General features: G+C 49.6%; 1 protein-coding gene across 1 annotated transcript in view; it reads right to left on the bottom strand.

Annotated features, from left to right (window-relative positions):
• Positions 1–438: 438 nt before the first annotated feature.
• The window catches only part of LOC124040465 (procollagen-lysine,2-oxoglutarate 5-dioxygenase 2-like), a 99,827-nt gene continuing 81,526 nt past the window's right edge, over positions 439–18,739 (bottom strand). The window contains exons 12-17 of the mRNA XM_046357689.1: positions 15,411–15,524; positions 14,895–14,960; positions 11,710–11,814; positions 7,641–7,787; positions 2,906–3,031; positions 439–1,545 (exon numbers count right to left, since the gene is read on the bottom strand). Of these exons, the coding sequence (XP_046213645.1) occupies positions 1,390–1,545; positions 2,906–3,031; positions 7,641–7,787; positions 11,710–11,814; positions 14,895–14,960; positions 15,411–15,524 (714 nt within the window). The 3' untranslated portion in view covers positions 439–1,389. The remainder of the gene's footprint in view (positions 1,546–2,905; positions 3,032–7,640; positions 7,788–11,709; positions 11,815–14,894; positions 14,961–15,410; positions 15,525–18,739) is intronic.

Below are 18,739 nucleotides of genomic sequence, written 5' to 3'. Positions count from 1 at the left end.
GCAGAGAAAAGGAGAATTTCATGGTTTTGACAGATGGCTTCAAGATAATAGAAGTTAATCTTACAATAGAGGGGGAAAATGTCAGGCTTTGTTCTTCACTCGTCCTACTCTACGGTTGAGTCTTTCACTGGGGATCATTTCTCAAAGGACAACTATTCATGTTTGTTTTTTCCAACTTTATTACTTTATTCCATCCATTTCACAATAAGTTAAGCACTTGAACTGGCTGAGGTTCAAAGTTCAAAGTTCACAAACAACTTTCAGAGAAAGTAAACATCTCCTGTGATGTTGTCCTACGATGTAAAACAAAAAACATTTCAAGTAAAACATTTTTGACAATATCCAACTTCATTCAACCAGAATTCATATTAAATTCTGCTGTATTTAATGTTTTTATCTGGTGTGCAAAAATAATAATATATATATATATATCTTTGGGCATGTCGGTTGTATTAACATCAGGTAACAAACTGCAACGCAATGTTCTGAAAATGGGTGGACACAACATGGATGGACAATGGTTTTAAAACTACACTTTAAAGTACAGGTTAACCATACAAACAGGTAAACGATCTAAAATGGTTAAAACAAGCTGCCTGTTGGCAGAATAACCATTAACACATATTTCCTTTAGATTATGGGTGGGATTACTGACTAATTCATCACAATTATGGGTGGGATTACTGACTAATTCATCAGGATTATGGGTGGGATTACTGACTAATTCATCAGAATTATGGGTGGGATTAGTGACTAATTGTTTGGGATTATGGGTGGGATTACTGACTAATTCATCAGAATTATGGGTGGGATTACTGACTAATTCATCAGGATTATGGGTGGGATTACTGACTAATTCATCAGAATTATGGGTGGGATTAGTGACTAATTGTTCGGGATTATGGGTGGGATTACTAACTAATTGTTCAGGATTATGTGTGGGATTACTAACAAATTGATTAGGATTGTGGGTAGGATTACTCATTGTGGGTAGGTTAGGAGTATTGGTCAACTGACTAATTGATTAGAATGATTAAACTCTGAGTGATGTGAAGTATGAAGGCTCTACTATATTTGACCTGAAATGCAGATGGTGAATTACAGTCATCATGTTAAGGCACTCTGTTCTCTGTTTGACAGAGAGTTTCAAATGAAGGTGATTGTCTGACTCTGGCATGACCTTTACTACAATTTCTTTGCAGTCTTTTGTTCTTTTCAACAACAACAAAACATGTTTTTTTTTTGGGGGGGGGTACAGTAAATTGCATCCGTAAAATGTCATGATGACAACATCATTAAGACAAAAAAAATCCCAGATCAAATTAACAACAAAAACAACAACGAAAAAAAAAACTAAACCTGATAAAATGCTAGTGTAGAGTGTAAGGTTCAAGGGTCGATGAAGGAGACAGCGATGTAGCGTGTTCCGTTGGTGGTGGGCAGGCCTTCGTGGAGGTGTGTCAGACGGCCTGGGTGCATGAAACTCCAGCCCTTCCTAGGGGAATCTACGGAGCAGTTATACCTGTGGAACCGACATCCGCCACCCTGGAGAGAGATAACGAGAGTGAGAGAACGGGAGAGAGAGAGAGAGAGAACGGGAGAGAGAGAGAGAACGGGAGAGAGAGAGAGAACGGGAGAGAGAGAGAGAACGGGAGAGAGGGAGAGGGAGAGAGAGAACGGGAGAGAGAGAGAGAGAGAGAACGGGAGAGAGGGAGAGGGAGAGAGAGACCGGGAGAGAGGGAGAGGGAGAGAGAGACCGGGAGAGGGAGACCGGGAGAGGGAGAGAGAGACCGGGAGAGGGAGAGAGAGACCGGGAGAGGGAGAGAGAGACCGGGAGAGGGAGAGAGAGACCGGGAGAGGGAGAGAGGGAGAGAGAACGGGAGAGGGAGAGAGGGAGAGAGAACGGGAAGGGGAGAGAGGGAGAGAGAGAGGGAAGGGGAGAGAGGGAGAGAGAGAACGGGAGAGAGAGAACGGGAGAGGGAGAGAGAACGGGAGAGGGAGAGAGAACGGGAGAGGGAGAGAGAGAACGGGAGAGGGAGAGAGGGAGAGAGAACGGGAGAGGGAGCAGAGGGAGCAGAGGGAACAAAGGGAGAGAGGGAACAGAGGGAACAGAGGGAGAGAGGGAACAGAGGGAGAGAGGGAACAGAGGGAGAGAGGGAACAGAGGGAGAGAGGGAACAGAGGGAGAGAGGGAACAGAGGGAGAGAGAACGGGAGAGAGGGAACAGAGGGAGAGAGAACGGGAGAGAACGGGAGAGAGAGAACGGGAGAGGGAGAGAGAGAGAGAGAGAGAGAGAGAACGGGAGAGGGAGAGAGAACGGGAGAGGGAGGGAGAGAGAGAACGGGAGAGGGAGGGAGAGAGAGAACGGGAGAGGGAGAACGGGAGAGGGAGAACGGGAGAGGGAGAATGGGAGAGGGAGAATGGGAGAGGGAGAACGGGAGAGGGAGAACGGGAGAGGGAGAGAGAGAGAGAACGGGAGAGGGAGGGAGAGAGAGAACACAGCACCCAGTGAATATCTGTGTGTAACTGTATATTTTCATTGTGTGCTCTACTGTGGACACGAGATAAATTGACTTTTGTTTTGACACCCAGTACAACGTTTTACCTAGAAGTCAGTTCCTGTTTTGACATTCAGTACAATGTCTTACCTGGAAGTCAGTTCCTGTTTTGAAATTCAGTACAATGTTTTACCTGGAAGTCAGTTCCTGTTTTGACATTCAGTACAATGTTTTACCTGGAAGTCAGTTCCTGTTGTGACATTCAGTACAATGTTTTACCTGGAAGTCAGTTCCTGTTGTGACATTCAGTACAATGTCTTACCTGGAAGTCAGTTCCTGTTGTGAAATTCAGTACAATGTCTTACCTGGAAGTCAGTTCCTGTTTTGACATTCAGTACAATGTCTTACCTGGAAGTCAGTTCCTTTGCTGTTGAGAGCAACGTTGATGGTGAATGTGGAGGAGTCATGATGGGGTCTCAGGTAGGCCTGTCTGCCGGGGGTGTACTTCACTACGAAGTTCATCACTGCATAGCCCTGTGGAGAACAGTCCAAACCACACCGTTACAGAAATACCTTTCAACATCTCTTAGATCATCCTTATGTGAAGTTAAGCCCATCTCTTAGACAGTATCTGCTGATCAACCTACAATCAATTAAACAGATCTGGAACCACCAATTAAACACTGTACAACAGATCTGGAACCACTGTACAACAGATCTGGAACCACTGTACAACAGATCTGGAACCACTGTACAACAGATCTGGAACCACTGTACAACAGATCTGGAACCACTGTACAACAAATCTGGAACCACTGTACAACAGATCTGGATGGGATTAAAAAGTTTAGTCTGGAATGTTGGTCAGTAGGCTATTTGTGATACACTGCTATCATAGATTATGTAATAAAAAATATGAAATATGATAAGGTAACATAATAGTTAAGGTAACAGTTTCAGAAATAGAGGGTCCAGATTGTCAAGCCCAGCTGATTTGTACGGGTCCAGGTTTTGCAGCTCTTTCAGAACATCTGCTGTCTGGATTTGGGTAAAGGAGAACCTGGAGAGGTTTGGGCGAGGAGCTGCGGGGGGGGCGGAGCTGTTGGCCGAGGTTGGAGTAGCCAGGCGGAAGGCATGGCCAGCCGTTGAGAAATGCTTATTGAAGTTTTCGATAATCATGGATTTATTGGTGGTGACCGTGTTACCTAGCCTCAGTGCAGTGGGCAGCTGGGAGGAGGTGCTCTTGTTCTCCATGGACTTCACAGTGTCCCAGAACTTTTTGGAGTTGGAGCTACAGGATGCAAACTTCTGAAGATGCTGGCCTTAGCTTTCCTGACTGACTGCGTGTATTGGTTCCTGCCTTCCCTTAACAGTTGCATATCACGGGGACTATTCGATGCTATTGCAGTCCGCCACAGGATGTTTTTGTGCTGGTCGAGGGCAGTCAGGTCTGGAGTGAACCAAGGGCTGTATCTGTTCTTAGTTCTGCATTTTTTGAACGGAGCATGCTTATCTAAAATGGTGAGGAAGTTACTTTTAAAGAATGACCAGGCATCCTCAACTGACGGGATGAGGTCAATGTCCTTCCAGGATACCCGGGCCAGGTCGATTAGAAAGGCCTGCTCACAGAAGTGTTTTAGGGAGCGTTTGACAGTGATGAGGGGTGGTCGTTTGACTGCGGCTCCGTGGCGGACACAGGCAACGATGCAGTGATCGCTGAGATCCTGGTTGAAGACAGCGGAGGTGTATTTGGAGGGCCAGTTGGTCAGGATGACGTCTAAGAGGGTACCCTTGTTTACGGAGTTAGGGTTGTACCTGGTGGGTTCCTTGATGATTTGTGTGAGATTGAGGGCATCTAGCTTAGATTGTAGAACTGCCGGGTGTTAAGCATATCCCAGTTTAGGTCACCTAACAGAACAAACTCTGAAGCTAGATGGGGGGCGATCAATTCACAAATGGTGTCCAGGGCACAGCTGGGAGCTGAGGGGGGTCGGTAAGCAGGCGGCAACAGTGAGAGACTTATTTCTGGAGAGAGTAATTTTCAAAATTAGAAGTCAACAAATGAGGGTGCCTGGGGACATGCAGGGCCTGGGTTTACCTCCACATCACCCGCGGAGCAGAGAAGGAGTAGTATGAGGCTGCGGCTAAAGGCTATCAACATTGGTCGCCTAGAGCGTTGGGGACAGAGAATAAGAGGAGCAGGTTTCTTGGCTTGGTAGAATATATTCAGGGCATAATGCGCAGACAGGGGTATGGTGGGGTGCGGGTACAGCGGAGGTAAGCCCAGGCACTGGGTGATGATGAGAGAGGTTGTATCTCTGGACATGCTGGTTGTAATGGGTGAGGTCACCGCATGTGTGGGAGGTGGGGCAAAGGAGGTAACAGGGGTATGAAGAGTGGAACTAGGGGCTCCATTGTGAACTAAAACAATGATCACTAACCTGAACAACAGTATACAAGGCATATTGACATTTGAGAGAGACATACAGCGAGGCATACAGTAATCACAGGTGTTGAATTGGGAAAGCTAGCTGAAACAGTAGGTGAGACAGCAACAGCTAGTCAGCTAGCACAACAAACTGTAGGTAAAATGGCGTTGACTAGGCAAAGGGCCGACAGAATAAAACAAGCAGAATGGAGTACCGTGATTAATGGACAGTCCAGCGTGCATCAGCTATGTAGCCAAGAGATCAGTGTCCAGGGGGCAGTGGTGGATGGGCAGGGAAGCTGGACTGGTGAGTGTTATCCAGGTTAAAAAAACGAACAATGACTAAATAGCTTGTAGCTAGTTAGCTGGTTAGCGTCTGGAGGTTCTTGAGTGTGTTCTAAAAAATTAAAAATAATAACGATTCCGTATCACAATGGGTGAGGCAGGTTTCCGGAAGGTATAAACAATTTAAAAATCAAAAAGAGATAGAAAGTAAATATGGGTCCAGAGAGTGTTTGGGACGCGGCGATTAAGACGGTTAGCAGGCCTGTGCTAACAAGCTAACAGTTCGTAGGCCCGGGCTAGACAGGGTAGCAGGGGTGTGCTACAGGTGCTCTGGCCGGGCAAACTTCAAGCTAAGTGGGTGGAAACGCTAGCCAGGGGTAATCATCCGGGGTTGCAGTTTAGCTAGATAGCTAGTTGTGAAGAACCAGCTGAAAAATGTTCCGTTTGCGGTGGGAATCCGGGGATGAAAAATAAATTGGTCCGTTATGCTCTGGTTAGAGTCGCGTTGTTCGAACTGGCGAGAGCTTTCCGAGCTAGAGGTTAGCTGATGACCGGTTAGCTGAAGACCGCTAGCATAGCTGGTGGTTAGCTGGCTAGCTTCAGTTGAGGGGTTTCGGTTCCGAAGTAAATATAAATACTTTAGGAAAAATAGCTACATTGGGTGAGGCGGGTTGCAGGAGAGTATTTGGAAGCTTAGGTTTAGCAAAATGTTTTTAAAGAGGTATGAGAAGAAAAATATGTAAAAAAACGAAAAAGAAGCGATATATACAGGGGACAGGACGACTTACTGCTACGCCATCTTGAAAATCATCCTGCGCCTTCTTCACGATGCTGTCTGTGTGAGTGGACCAATTCAGTTTGTCTGTGATGTGTATGCCGAGGAACTTAAAACTTGCTACCCTCTCCACTACTGTTCCATTGATGTGGATAGGGGGGTGTTCCCTCTGCTGTTTCCTGAAGTCCAAAATCATCTCCTTAGTTTTGTTGACGTTGAGTGTGAGGTTATTTTCCTGACACCACACTCCGAGGGCCCTCACCTCCTCCCTGTAGGCAGTCTCGTCGTTGTTGGTAATCAAGCCTACCACTGTTGTGTCGTCCGCAAACTTGATGATTGAGTTGGAAGCGTGCGTGGCCACGCAGTCGTGGGTGAACAGGGAGTACAGGAGAGGGCTCAGAACGCACCCTTGTGGGGCCCCAGTGTTGAGGATCAGCGGGGAGGAGATGTTGTTGCCTACCCTCACCACATGGGGGCGGCCCGTCAGGAAGTCCAGTACCCAGTTGTACAGGGCGGGGTCGAGACCCAGGGTCTCGAGCTTAATGACGAGCTTGGAGGGTACTATGGTGTTGAATGCCGAGCTGTAGTCAATGAACAGCATTCTCACATAGGTATTCCTCTTGTCCAGATGGGTTAGGGCAGTGTGCAGTGTGGTTGAGATTGCATCGTCTGTGGACCTATTTGGGCGGTAAGCAAATTGGAGTGGATCTAGGGTGTCAGGTAGGGTGGAGGTGATATGGTCCTTGACTAGACTCTCAAAACACTTCATGATGACGGAAGTGAGTGCTACGGGGCGGCAGTCGTTTAGCTCAGTTACCTTAGCTTTCTTGGGAACAGGAACAATGGTGGCCCTCTTGAAGCATGTGGGAACAGCAGACTGGTATAGGGATTGATTGAATATGTCCGTAAACACACCAGCCAGCTGGTCTGCGCATGCTCTGAGGGCGCGGCTGGGGATGCCGTCTGGGCCTGCAGCCTTGCGAGGGTGAACACGTTTAAATGTCTACTCACCTCGGCTGCAGTGAAGGAGAGACCGCATGTTTTCGTTGCAGGCCGTGTCAGTGGCACTGTATTGTCCTCAAAGCGGGCAAAAAAGTTATTTAGTCTACCTGGGAGCAAGACATCCTGGTCCTTGACTGGGCTGGATTTCTTCTTGTAGTCTGTGATTGACTGTAGACCCTGCCACATGCCTCTTGTGTCTGAGCCGTTGAATTGAGATTCTACTTTGTCTCTGTACTGACGCTTAGCTTGTTTGATAGCCTTGCGGAGGGAATAGCTGCACTGTTTGTATTCGGTCATGTTAACAGACACCTTGCCCTGATTAAAAGCAGTGGCTCGCACTTTCAGTTTCACGCGAATGCTGCCATCAATCCACGGTTTCTGGTTAGGGAATGTTTTAATCGTTGCTATGGGAATGACATCTTCAACGCACGTTCTAATGAACTCGCACACCGAATCAGCGTATTCGTCAATATTGTTATCTGACGCAATACGAAACATATCCCAGTCCACGTGATAGATGTAATATAATAGATGATGTAATAAAACAGATGTAATATAATAGTTGTAATATAATAGATGTAATATAATAGTGTATGTAATATAATAGTCGATGTAATTTAATAGATGATCTAACAGTAGCTGTATCATTGCACCTTGGTGTAGTATCCAGAGAAGACTTTGAGAGTGACGGGGGATATGAACTCTCTGATGAAGTGTAGCCACTCCTTATCGTAACCGATCTGCTTCATGTGGATGTCATCAGTCGGCACGGTCTCATAGCCGCCGGTGATCCTCTTGTCCTGATTGGAAGAGAGACCAGGAAACAAGAGAACAACGACAGAACATATTAGCCAGAACCTCGTCCTCCTCTGTTTCTGTGTGATTGTGTGTGTGTGACTGCTGTCTCCAGGGTGATGGTTAGGGATGATGAGGGATGAGTGGTGGGTGGGTTTAAACTGGTCCCTTTGAAGATGAATGATTTGACTCAGCAGACACCAACCTGATGACCCACAGGCTAAGAATTCACCAGAGATCTCAATGCTTATTGGTTGTGTTATTGTGTTGTGTGCTGCGCGCTGTGTGAATACTTCCATTACACTACTTGGATATGCACCAGTAGGGATTAAGACGTGAGTATAGGCTCATTATGGCCGAGATTATGGACTGGTTATCCTTTAACATTATGCTGTGTGTGACTGCTGTCTTTCCATTAGCCCTATGCAGTGGTGTAGTGGAGCCTGGAGAAGAGGGAATAAACTCTAATTTAGCAAAAAAAGTTCCCAAACAGCCATCCCAGCGAAGGAAAGGCACCCTGTGTGAAAAATCCTGTTTTCCTATAGATATTTCAGATTTCCACACTCAAAATCACACTATTTTTAATAGAAATTATGGTCTAAATTCACAACAAACATCAATCTGATTACTTAGCATTTACTGGTAGATATGGTTTCCATACCCATTGCTGCCTTAGTTAGCATTTACTGGTAGATATGGTTACCATACCCATTGCTGCCTTAGTTAGCATTTACTGCTAGATATGGTTTCCATACCCATTGCTGCCTTAGTTAGCATTTACTGGTAGATATGGTTTCCATACCCATTGTTGCCTTAGTTAGCATTTACTGGTAGATATGGTTTCCATACCCATTGTTGCCTTAGTTAGCATTTACTGGTAGATATGGTTTCCATACCCATTGTTGCCTTAGTTAGCATTTACTGGTAGATATGGTTTCCATACCCATTGTTGCCTTAGTTAGCATTTACTGGTAGATATAAGTTGAAAAGTCTTTCCAGCTACCGATGTCATTCTTATGTGAGCTGCTCCAGAACCAGCTGAGAGCTGAACACTCTTACTGCCTGGTCAGCTGAAACTAGGCTGAGTGTGTGAGTTGCTCTATGCCGGAACATATATGCAATGCAGTATATGCAATGCCCACTGAAACTTAAGTGGGTATACGGTTTATACCTGCGTGTACCCTCCATTACACTACTGACCCTTAGTGTTTACCCTCCACTACACTACTGACCCTTAGTGTTTACCCTCCACTACACTACTGGCCTTAGTGTTTACCCTCCATTACACTACTGACTCTTAGTGTTTACCCTCCATTACACTACTGATATAGTGTTTACCCTCCACTACACTACTGGCCCTTAGTGTTTACCCTCCATTACACTACTGACCCTTAGTGTTTACCCTCCATTACACTACTGACCCTTAGTGTTTACCCTCCACTACACTACTGGCCCTTAGTGTTTACCCTCCATTACACTACTGACTCTTAGTGTTTACCCTCCATTACACTACTGACCCTTAGTGTTTACCCTCCATTACACTACTGACTCTTAGTGCTCCATTACACTACTGACCCTTAGTGTTTACCCTCCACTACACTACTGGCCCTTAGTGTTTACCCTCCATTACACTACTGACTCTTAGTGTTTACCCTCCATTACACTACTGACCCTTAGTGTTTACCCTCCATTACACTACTGACTCTTAGTGTTTACCCTCCACTACACTACTGACCCTTAGTGTTTACCCTCCATTACACTACTGACCCTTAGTGTTTACCCTCCACTACACTACTGGCCCTTAGTGTTTACCCTCCATTACACTACTGACTCTTAGTGTTTACCCTCCATTACACTACTGACCCTTAGTGTTTACCCTCCATTACACTACTGACCCTTAGTGTTTACCCTCCATTACACTACTGACCCTTAGTGTTTACCCTCCACTACACTACTGACCCTTAGTGTTTACCCTCCATTACACTACTGACCCTTAGTGTTTACCCTCCACTACACTACTGGCCCTTAGTGTTTACCCTCCATTACACTACTGACTCTTAGTGTTTACCCTCCATTACACTACTGACCCTTAGTGTTTACCCTCCATTACACTACTGACTCTTAGTGTTTACCCTCCATTACACTACTGACCCTTAGTGTTTACCCTCCACTACACTACTGACTCTTAGTGTTTACCCTCCATTACACTACTGACCCTTAGTGTTTACCCTCCATTACACTACTGACTCTTAGTGTTTACCCTCCACTACACTACTGACCCTTAGTGTTTACCCTCCATTACACTACTGACCCTTAGTGTTTACCCTCCACTACACTACTGGCCCTTAGTGTTTACCCTCCATTACACTACTGACTCTTAGTGTTTACCCTCCATTACACTACTGACTCTTAGTGTTTACCCTCCATTACACTACTGACCCTTAGTGTTTACCCTCCATTACACTACTGACTCTTAGTGTTTACCCTCCACTACACTACTGACCCTTAGTGTTTACCCTCCATTACACTACTGACCCTTAGTGTTTACCCTCCACTACACTACTGGCCCTTAGTGTTTACCCTCCATTACACTACTGACTCTTAGTGTTTACCCTCCATTACACTACTGACCCTTAGTGTTTACCCTCCATTACACTACTGACTCTTAGTGTTTACCCTCCACTACACTACTGACCCTTGGTGTTTACCCTCCACTACACTACTGGCCCTTAGTGTTTACCCTCCACTACACTACTGACTCTTAGTGTTTACCCTCCACTACACTACTGGCCCTTAGTGTTTACCCCCCACTACACTACTGACCCTTAGTGTTTACCCTCCACTACACTACTGACCCTTAGTGTTTACCCTCCACCATACTACTGGCCCTTAGTGTTTACCCTCCACTACACCACTACCCCTTAGTGTTTACCCTCCACTACACTACTGACCCTTAGTGTTTACCCTCCATTACACTACTGGCCCTTAGTGTTTACCCTCCACTACACTACTGGCCCTAAGTGTTTACCCTCCACTACACCACTGGCCCTTAGTGTTTACCCTCCACTACATCATGTTTACCTTAATCCTGTTCAACACTGAAGACCTATAGGTTCACCACTGAAGGGTCTATAGGTTCACCACTGAAGGGTCTATAGGTTCACCACTGAAGGGTCTATAGGTTCACCACTGAAGGGCTATAGGTTCACCACCGAAGGGTCTATAGGTTCACCACTGAAGGGTCTATAGGTTCACCACTGAAGGGTCTATAGGTTCACCACTGAAGGGTCTATAGGTTCACCACTGAAGACCTATAGGTTCACCACTGAAGGGCCTATAGGTTCACCACTGAAGGGCCTATAGGTTCACCACTGAAGGGCCTATAGGTTCACCACTGAAGGGTCTATAGGTTCACCACTGAAGGGTCTATAGGTTCACCATTGAAGGCCTATAGGTTCACCACTGAAGGGTCTATAGGTTCACCACCGAAGGGTCTATAGGTTCACCACCGAAGGGTCTATAGGTTCACCACCGAAGGGTCTATAGGTTCACCACTGAAGGGTCTATAGGTTCACCACCGAAGGGTCTATAGGTTCACCACTGAAGGGCCACTAGGTTCACCACTGAAGGGTCTATAGGTTCACCACTGAAGGGTCTATAGGTTCACCACTGAAGGGTCTATAGGTTCACCACTGAAGGGCTATAGGTTCACCACTGAAGGCCTATAGGTTCACCACTGAAGGGCCTATAGGTTCACCACTGAAGGGTCTATAGGTTCACCACTGAAGGGTCTATAGGTTCACCACTGAAGGGTCTATAGGTTCACCACTGAAGACCCTATAGGTTCACCACCACATAACTTTACAGTATGTACTATGTTATTAATCACTTTACAGTATGTACTATGTGCTACGTTTGACCTCTGACCTCGTGGCTGCCTCCAGACCAGGACCCGTAGTGTTCCATCTCCTCCACCAGCTCATCACAGGCCCGCTCCGTGAAGACCGGGAACCAGAACACATCTGGACATGGCTAGAGGAGACCGACACAGACAGTTAGAACTAAAGAGTTATAGGAGAAACAGAGAGATGAGACATCAGGAGACACACAGAGATAGGCTAGAGACAGGTCCACGAATAGAGACACTTACTGAGTCACTGAGGACCTCACTCTGGGATCCACGGCTAGAGACAGGCACCGAGTCACTAGAGACAGGCACCGAGTCACTAGAGACAGGCACCGAGTCACTAGAGACAGGCACCGAATCACTAGAGACAGGCACCGAGTCACTAGATACAGGCACCGAGTCACTAGAGACAGGCACTGAGTCACTAGAGACAGGTACTGAGTCAATGAGGACCTCACTCTGGGATCCACGGCTAGAGACAGGTATTGAGTCACTAGAGACCGGTATTGAGTCACTAGAGACAGGCACTGAGTCACTAGAGACAGGCACTGAGTCACTAGAGACAGGCACTGAGTCACTAGAGACAGGCACTGAGTCACTGAGGACCTCACTCTGGGATCCACAGCTAGAGACAGGCACTGAGTCACTGAGGACCTCACTCTGGGATCCACAGCTAGAGACAGGCACCGAGTCACTACCGAGTCACTAGAGACAGGCACCGAGTCACTAGAGACAGGCACCGAGTCACTAGAGACAGGCACCGAGTCACTAGAGACAGGCACCGAGTCACTAGAGACAGGCACCGAGTCACTAGAGACAGGCACCGAGTCACTAGAGACAGGCACCGAGTCACTAGATACAGGCACCGAGTCACTAGAGACAGGCACCGAGTCACTAGAGACAGGCACTGAGTCACTAGAGACAGGTACTGAGTCAATGAGGACCTCACTCTGGGATCCACGGCTAGAGACAGGTATTGAGTCACTAGAGACAGGTATTGAGTCACTAGAGACAGGCACTGAGTCACTAGAGACAGGCACTGAGTCACTAGAGACAGGCACTGAGTCACTAGAGACAGGCACTGAGTCACTGAGGACCTCACTCTGGGATCCACAGCTAGAGACAGGCACCGAGTCACTAGAGACAGTCACCGAGTCACTAGAGACAGGCACCGAGTCACGAGAGACAGGCACCGAGTCACGAGAGACAGGCACCGAGTCACGAGAGACAGGCACCGAGTCACGAGAGACAGGCACCGAGTCACGAGAGACAGGCACCGAGTCACGAGAGACAGGCACCGAGTCACGAGAGACAGGCACCGAGTCACGAGAGACAGGCACCGAGTCACGAGAGACAGGCACTGAGTCACGAGAGACAGGCACCGAGTCACAGGCACCGAGTCACCAGAGACAGGCACCGAGTCACGAGAGACAGGCACCGAGTCACTAGAGACAGGTACTGAGTCACTGAGGACCTCACTCTGGGATCCACGGCTAGAGACAGGTACTGAGTCACTAGAGACAGGCACTGAGTCACTAGAGACAGGCACTGAGTCACTAGACACAGGCACTGAGTCACTGAGGACCTCACTCTGGGATCCACAGCTAGAGACAGGCACCGAGTCACTAGAGACAGGCACCGAGTCACTAGAGACAGTCACCGAGTCACTAGAGACAGGCACCGAGTCACTAGAGACAGGCACCGAGTCACGAGAGACAGGCACCGAGTCACGAGAGACAGGCACCGAGTCACGAGAGACAGGTACTGAGTCACTGAGGACCTCACTCTGGGATCCACGGCTAGAGACAGGTACTGAGTCACTAGAGACAGGCACTGAGTCACTAGAGACAGGCACTGAGTCACTAGACACAGGCACTGAGTCACTGAGGACCTCACTCTGGGATCCACAGCTAGAGACAGGCACCGAGTCACTAGAGACAGGCACCGAGTCACTAGAGACAGGCACCGAGTCACTAGAGACAGGCACCGAGTCACGAGAGACAGGCACGGGTCACGAGAGACAGGCACCGAGTCACGAGAGACAGGCACCGAGTCACGAGAGACAGGCACCGAGTCACGAGAGACAGGCACCGAGTCACGAGAGACAGGCACCGAGTCACGAGAGACAGGCACCGAGTCACGAGAGACAGGCACTGAGTCACGAGAGACAGGCACCGAGTCACAGGCACCGAGTCACTAGAGACAGGCACCGAGTCACGAGAGACAGGCACCGAGTCACTAGAGACAGGTACTGAGTCACTGAGGACCTCACTCTGGGATCCACGGCTAGAGACAGGTACTGAGTCACTAGAGACAGGCACTGAGTCACTAGAGACAGGCACTGAGTCACGAGAGACAGGCACCGAGTCACTGAGGACCTCACTCTGGGATCCAGTCACGAGAGACAGGCACCGAGTCACTAGAGACAGGCACCGAGTCACTAGAGACAGTCACTGAGTCACTAGAGACAGGCACCGAGTCACGAGAGACAGGCACCGAGTCACGAGAGACAGGCACCGAGTCACGAGAGACAGGCACCGAGTCACGAGAGACAGGCACCGAGTCACGAGAGACAGGCACCGAGTCACTAGAGACAGGCAGTCACTGAGGTCACTCTGGGATCCAGAGACAGGCACTGAGTCACTAGAGACAGGCACTGAGTCACTAGAGACAGGCACTGAGTCACAGGCAGAGTCACCAGAGACAGGCACAGAGTCACGAGAGACAGGCACCGAGTCACTAGAGACAGGTACTGAGTCACTGAGGACCTCACTCTGGGATCCACGGCTAGAGACAGGTACTGAGTCACTAGAGACAGGCACTGAGTCACTAGAGACAGGCACTGAGTCACTAGAGACAGGCACAGAGTCACTAGAGACAGGCACTGAGTCACTAGAGACAGGCACTGAGTCACTAGAGACAGGCACTGAGTCACTAGAGACAGGTACTGAGTCACTAGAGACAGGTACTGAGTCACTAGAGACAGGTACCGAGTCACTAGAGGCAGGCACCGAGTCACTAGAGACAGGCACCGAATCACTAGAGACAGGCACCGAATCACTAGAGACAGGCACCGAGTCACTAGAGGCAGGCACCGAGTCACTAGAGGCAGGTACTGAGTCACTTACGACCTCACTCTGGGAACCACGGCTAGAGACACTTACTTTTCACATGACTGTATCTCTGTAACTTAAGATATACACACCTCTTCTAGGTAGTTCTCTGTGAAGATGCGTGTGTAGTTGGGGTGGATGTATTTCTCCTTCCAGTCCTGAGAGAGACTCCCCTCTCACCAGACACTATCCCCCTCTCAACAGACTCTCACCAGACACTCCCCTTCACTGACCTTCATACCTCCCACGGCTTATCCTCTAACACTCTCCTCTCACCAGACACTCCCAGACACTCCCCTCTCACCAGACACTCCCCTCTCACCAGACACTCCCCTCTCACCAGACACTCCCCTCTCACCAGACACTCCCCTCTCACCAGACACTCCCCTCTCACCAGACACTCCCAGACAAAACCCAGAACTCTCAGTCAGTAAATCACAGATCCTTTTTAGCGAAGCAGAGTTCACTGCATATTTACAGTACATCATATTTTTCATCACGACAAATGAATCAGACAAAAGGGTAATCGTATCTCACGGTTACCATATCTTAAAACGTATATATACACAAATCAAACAAAAGCAGGGAGGGAGGACATGAGGACTTACCACTGGATTCTCAAATATTTGCCACAGATCACTGTTGTAGTGTGACGTGTTAAAGTTAGCTGTGGAAATTAGCCTTCCAAACTCATGACGGTTTGTAATGTACATGAACATTCCCTGTAGCGGACAGAGAAAGTCAAAATTAGCCTTCCAAAGTGGACATAGAAAACAATCTATTTATGAAACTAAGCATATACAATAATAGAGATGATACCGTAAATGGTACCCACATAGTGATTGACATGTCTCACCAGAACATAGTGAGTGACATGTCTCACCCAGAACATAGTGATTGACATGTCTCACCAGAACATAGTGATTGACATGTCTCACCAGAACATAGTGATTGACATGTCTCACCAGAAAACTATCTGACAGAATGATTAGGTGTTCAGGAAACCAAACAATGATTACGACATGTCGATAAATAATACTGGATTATTTATGGAGGGGTGAGGAAGGACATGTTAGAGGGAGGGATCTGACAGAATGAGGAAGGGGTGTTCAGGAAACCAAGGGAGGGATTAGGGGAGGATGAGGGAGTACATGTTAGAGGGAGGGAAGGAGGGGATTAGGAAGGGGAGGAGTGAGGGAGTACATGTTAGAGGAGGGAGGGGTGTGGAAGGGGAGGAGTGAGGGAGTACATGTTAGAGGGAGGGAGGGGTGAGGAGGGGAGGGGTGAGGAGGGGAGGGGTGAGGGAGTACATGTTAGAGGGAGGGAGGGGTGTGGAAGGGGAGGAGTGAGGGAGTACATGTTAGAGGGAGGGAGGGGTGAGGAAGGGGAGGAGTGAGGGAGTACATGTTAGAGGGAGAGGGGTGAGGAGGGGAGGGGTGAGGAAGGGGAGGAGTGAGGGAGTACATGTTAGAGGGAGGGAGGGGTGTGGAAGGGGAGGAGTGAGGGAGTACATGTTAGAGGGAGGGAGGGGTGGGAGGGGAGGGGTGTGGAAGGGGAGGAGTGAGGGAGTACATGTTAGAGGGAGGGAGGGGTGAGGAGGACATGTTAGAGGGAGGGAGGGGTACATGTTAGAGGAGGGATGGGTGAGGAAGGGGAGGAGTGAGGGAGTACATGTTAGAGGGAGGGAGGGGTGTGGAAGGGGAGGAGTGAGGGAGTACATGTTAGAGGGAGGGAGGGGTGAGGAGGGGAGGGGTGAGGAAGGGGAGGAGTGAGGGAGTACATGTTAGAGGGAGGGAGGGGTGTGGAGGGGAGGGTACATGTTAGAGGGAGGGAGGGGTGAGGAGGGGATGGGTGAGGAAGGGGAGGAGTGAGGGAGTACATGTTAGAGGGAGGGAGGGGTGTGGAAGGGGAGGAGTGAGGGAGTACATGTTAGAGGGAGGGAGGGGTGAGGAGGGCAGGGGTGAGGAAGGGGAGGAGTGAGGGAGTACATGTTAGAGGGAGGGAGGGGTGTGGAAGGGGAGGAGTGAGGGAGTACATGTTAGAGGGAGGGAGGGGTGAGGAGGGGAGGGGTGAGGAAGGGGAGGAGTGAGGGAGTACATGTTAGAGGGAGGGAGGAGTGAGGAGGTACATGTTAGAGGGAGGGAGGGGTGAGGAGGGGAGGGGTGAGGAAGGGGAGGAGTGAGGGAGGGAGTACATGTTAGAGGGAGGGAGGGGTGAGGAAGGGGAGGGGTGAGGGAGTACATGTTAGAGGGAGGGAGGGGTGAGGAAGGGGAGGGGTGAGGAAGGGGAGGAGTGAGGGAGTACATGTTAGAGGGAGGGAAGGGTGAGGAAGGGGAGGAGTGAGGGAGTACATGTTAGAGGGAGGGAGGGGTGTGGAAGGGGAGGGGTGAGGAAGGGGAGGAGTGAGGGAGTACATGTTAGAGGGAGGGAGGGGTGAGGAAGGGGAGGAGTGAGGAGGTACATGTTAGAGGGAGGGAGGGGTGTGGAAGGGGAGGGGTGAGGAAGGGGAGGAGTGAGGGAGTACATGTTAGAGGGAGGGCGGGGTGTGGAAGGGGAGGGGTGAGGAAGGGGAGGAGTGAGGGAGTACATGTTAGAGGGAGGGAGGGGTATGGATGGGGAGGAGTGAGGAGGTACATGTTAGAGGGAGGGAGGGGTGTGGAAGGGGAGGGGTGAGGGAGTACATGTTAGAGGGAGGGAGGGAGGGGTGTGGAAGGGGAGGGGTGAGGAAGGGGAGGAGTGAGGGAGTACATGTTAGAGGCAGGGAGGGGTGGGAAGGGGAGGAGTGAGGGAGTACATGTTAGAGGGAGGGAGGGGTGAGGAAGGGGAGGAGTGAGGGAGTACATGTTAGAGGGAGGGAGGGGTGTGGAAGGGGAGGGGTGAGGAAGGGGAGGAGTGAGGGAGTACATGTTAGAGGGAGGGAGGGGTGAGGAAGGGGAGGAGTGAGGGAGTACATGTTAGAGGGAGGGAGGGGTGTGGAAGGGGTGAGGAAGGGGAGGAGTGAGGGAGTACATGTTAGAGGGAGGGAGGGTGTGGAAGGGGAGGAGTGAGGAGGTACATGTTAGAGGGAGTGAGGGGTGAGGAAGGGGAGGAGTGAGGGAGTACATGTTAGAGGGAGGGAGGGGTGGAAGGGGTGAGGAAGGGGAGGAGTGAGGGAGTACATGTTAGAGGGAGGGAGGAGTGTGGAAGGGGAGGAGTGAGGAGGTACATGTTAGAGGGAGGGAGGGGTGAGGAAGGGGAGGAGTGAGGGAGTACATGTTGAGAGGGAGGGGTGTGGAAGGGGAGGAGTGAGGGAGTACATGTTAGAGGGAGGGAGGGGTGTGGAAGGGGTGAGGAAGGGAAGGAGTGAGGGAGTACATGTTAGAGGGAGGGAGGAGTGTGGAAGGGGAGGAGTGAGGAGGTACATGTTAGAGGGAGGGAGGGGTGAGGAAGGGGAGGAGTGAGGGAGTACATGTTAGAGGGAGGGGTGTGGAAGGGGAGGAATGAGGGAGTACATGTTAGAGGGAGGGAGGGGTGAGGAAGTGGAGGAGTGAGGGAGTACATGTTAGAGGGAGGGTGTGGAAGGGGAGGAGTGAGGGAGTACATGTTAGAGGGAGGGAGGAGTGTGGAAGGGGAGGAGTGAGGGAGTACATGTTAGAGGGAGGGAGGGGTGAGGGAGTACACGTTAGAGGGAGGGGTGAGGGAGTACATGTTAGAGGGAGGGAGGGGTGAGGAAGGGGAGGAGTGAGGTAGTACATGTTAGAGGGAGGGAGGGAGGGGTGAGGAGGTACATGTTAGAGGGAGGGAGGAGTGAGGAGGTACATGTTAGAGGGAGGGAGGAGTGAGGAGGTACATGTTAGAGGGAGGGAGGAGTGAGGTAGTACATGTTAGAGGGAGGGAGGGGTGAGGAGGTACATGTTAGAGGGAGGGAGGAGTGAGGAAGGACAGGTTTGGAGGGAGA

The sequence above is a fragment of the Oncorhynchus gorbuscha genome, linkage group LG07, assembly GCF_021184085.1.
Source record: "Oncorhynchus gorbuscha isolate QuinsamMale2020 ecotype Even-year linkage group LG07, OgorEven_v1.0, whole genome shotgun sequence".
Taxonomy (NCBI): domain Eukaryota; kingdom Metazoa; phylum Chordata; class Actinopteri; order Salmoniformes; family Salmonidae; genus Oncorhynchus; species Oncorhynchus gorbuscha.
This window is presented reverse-complemented; position numbering and strand designations above follow the sequence as displayed.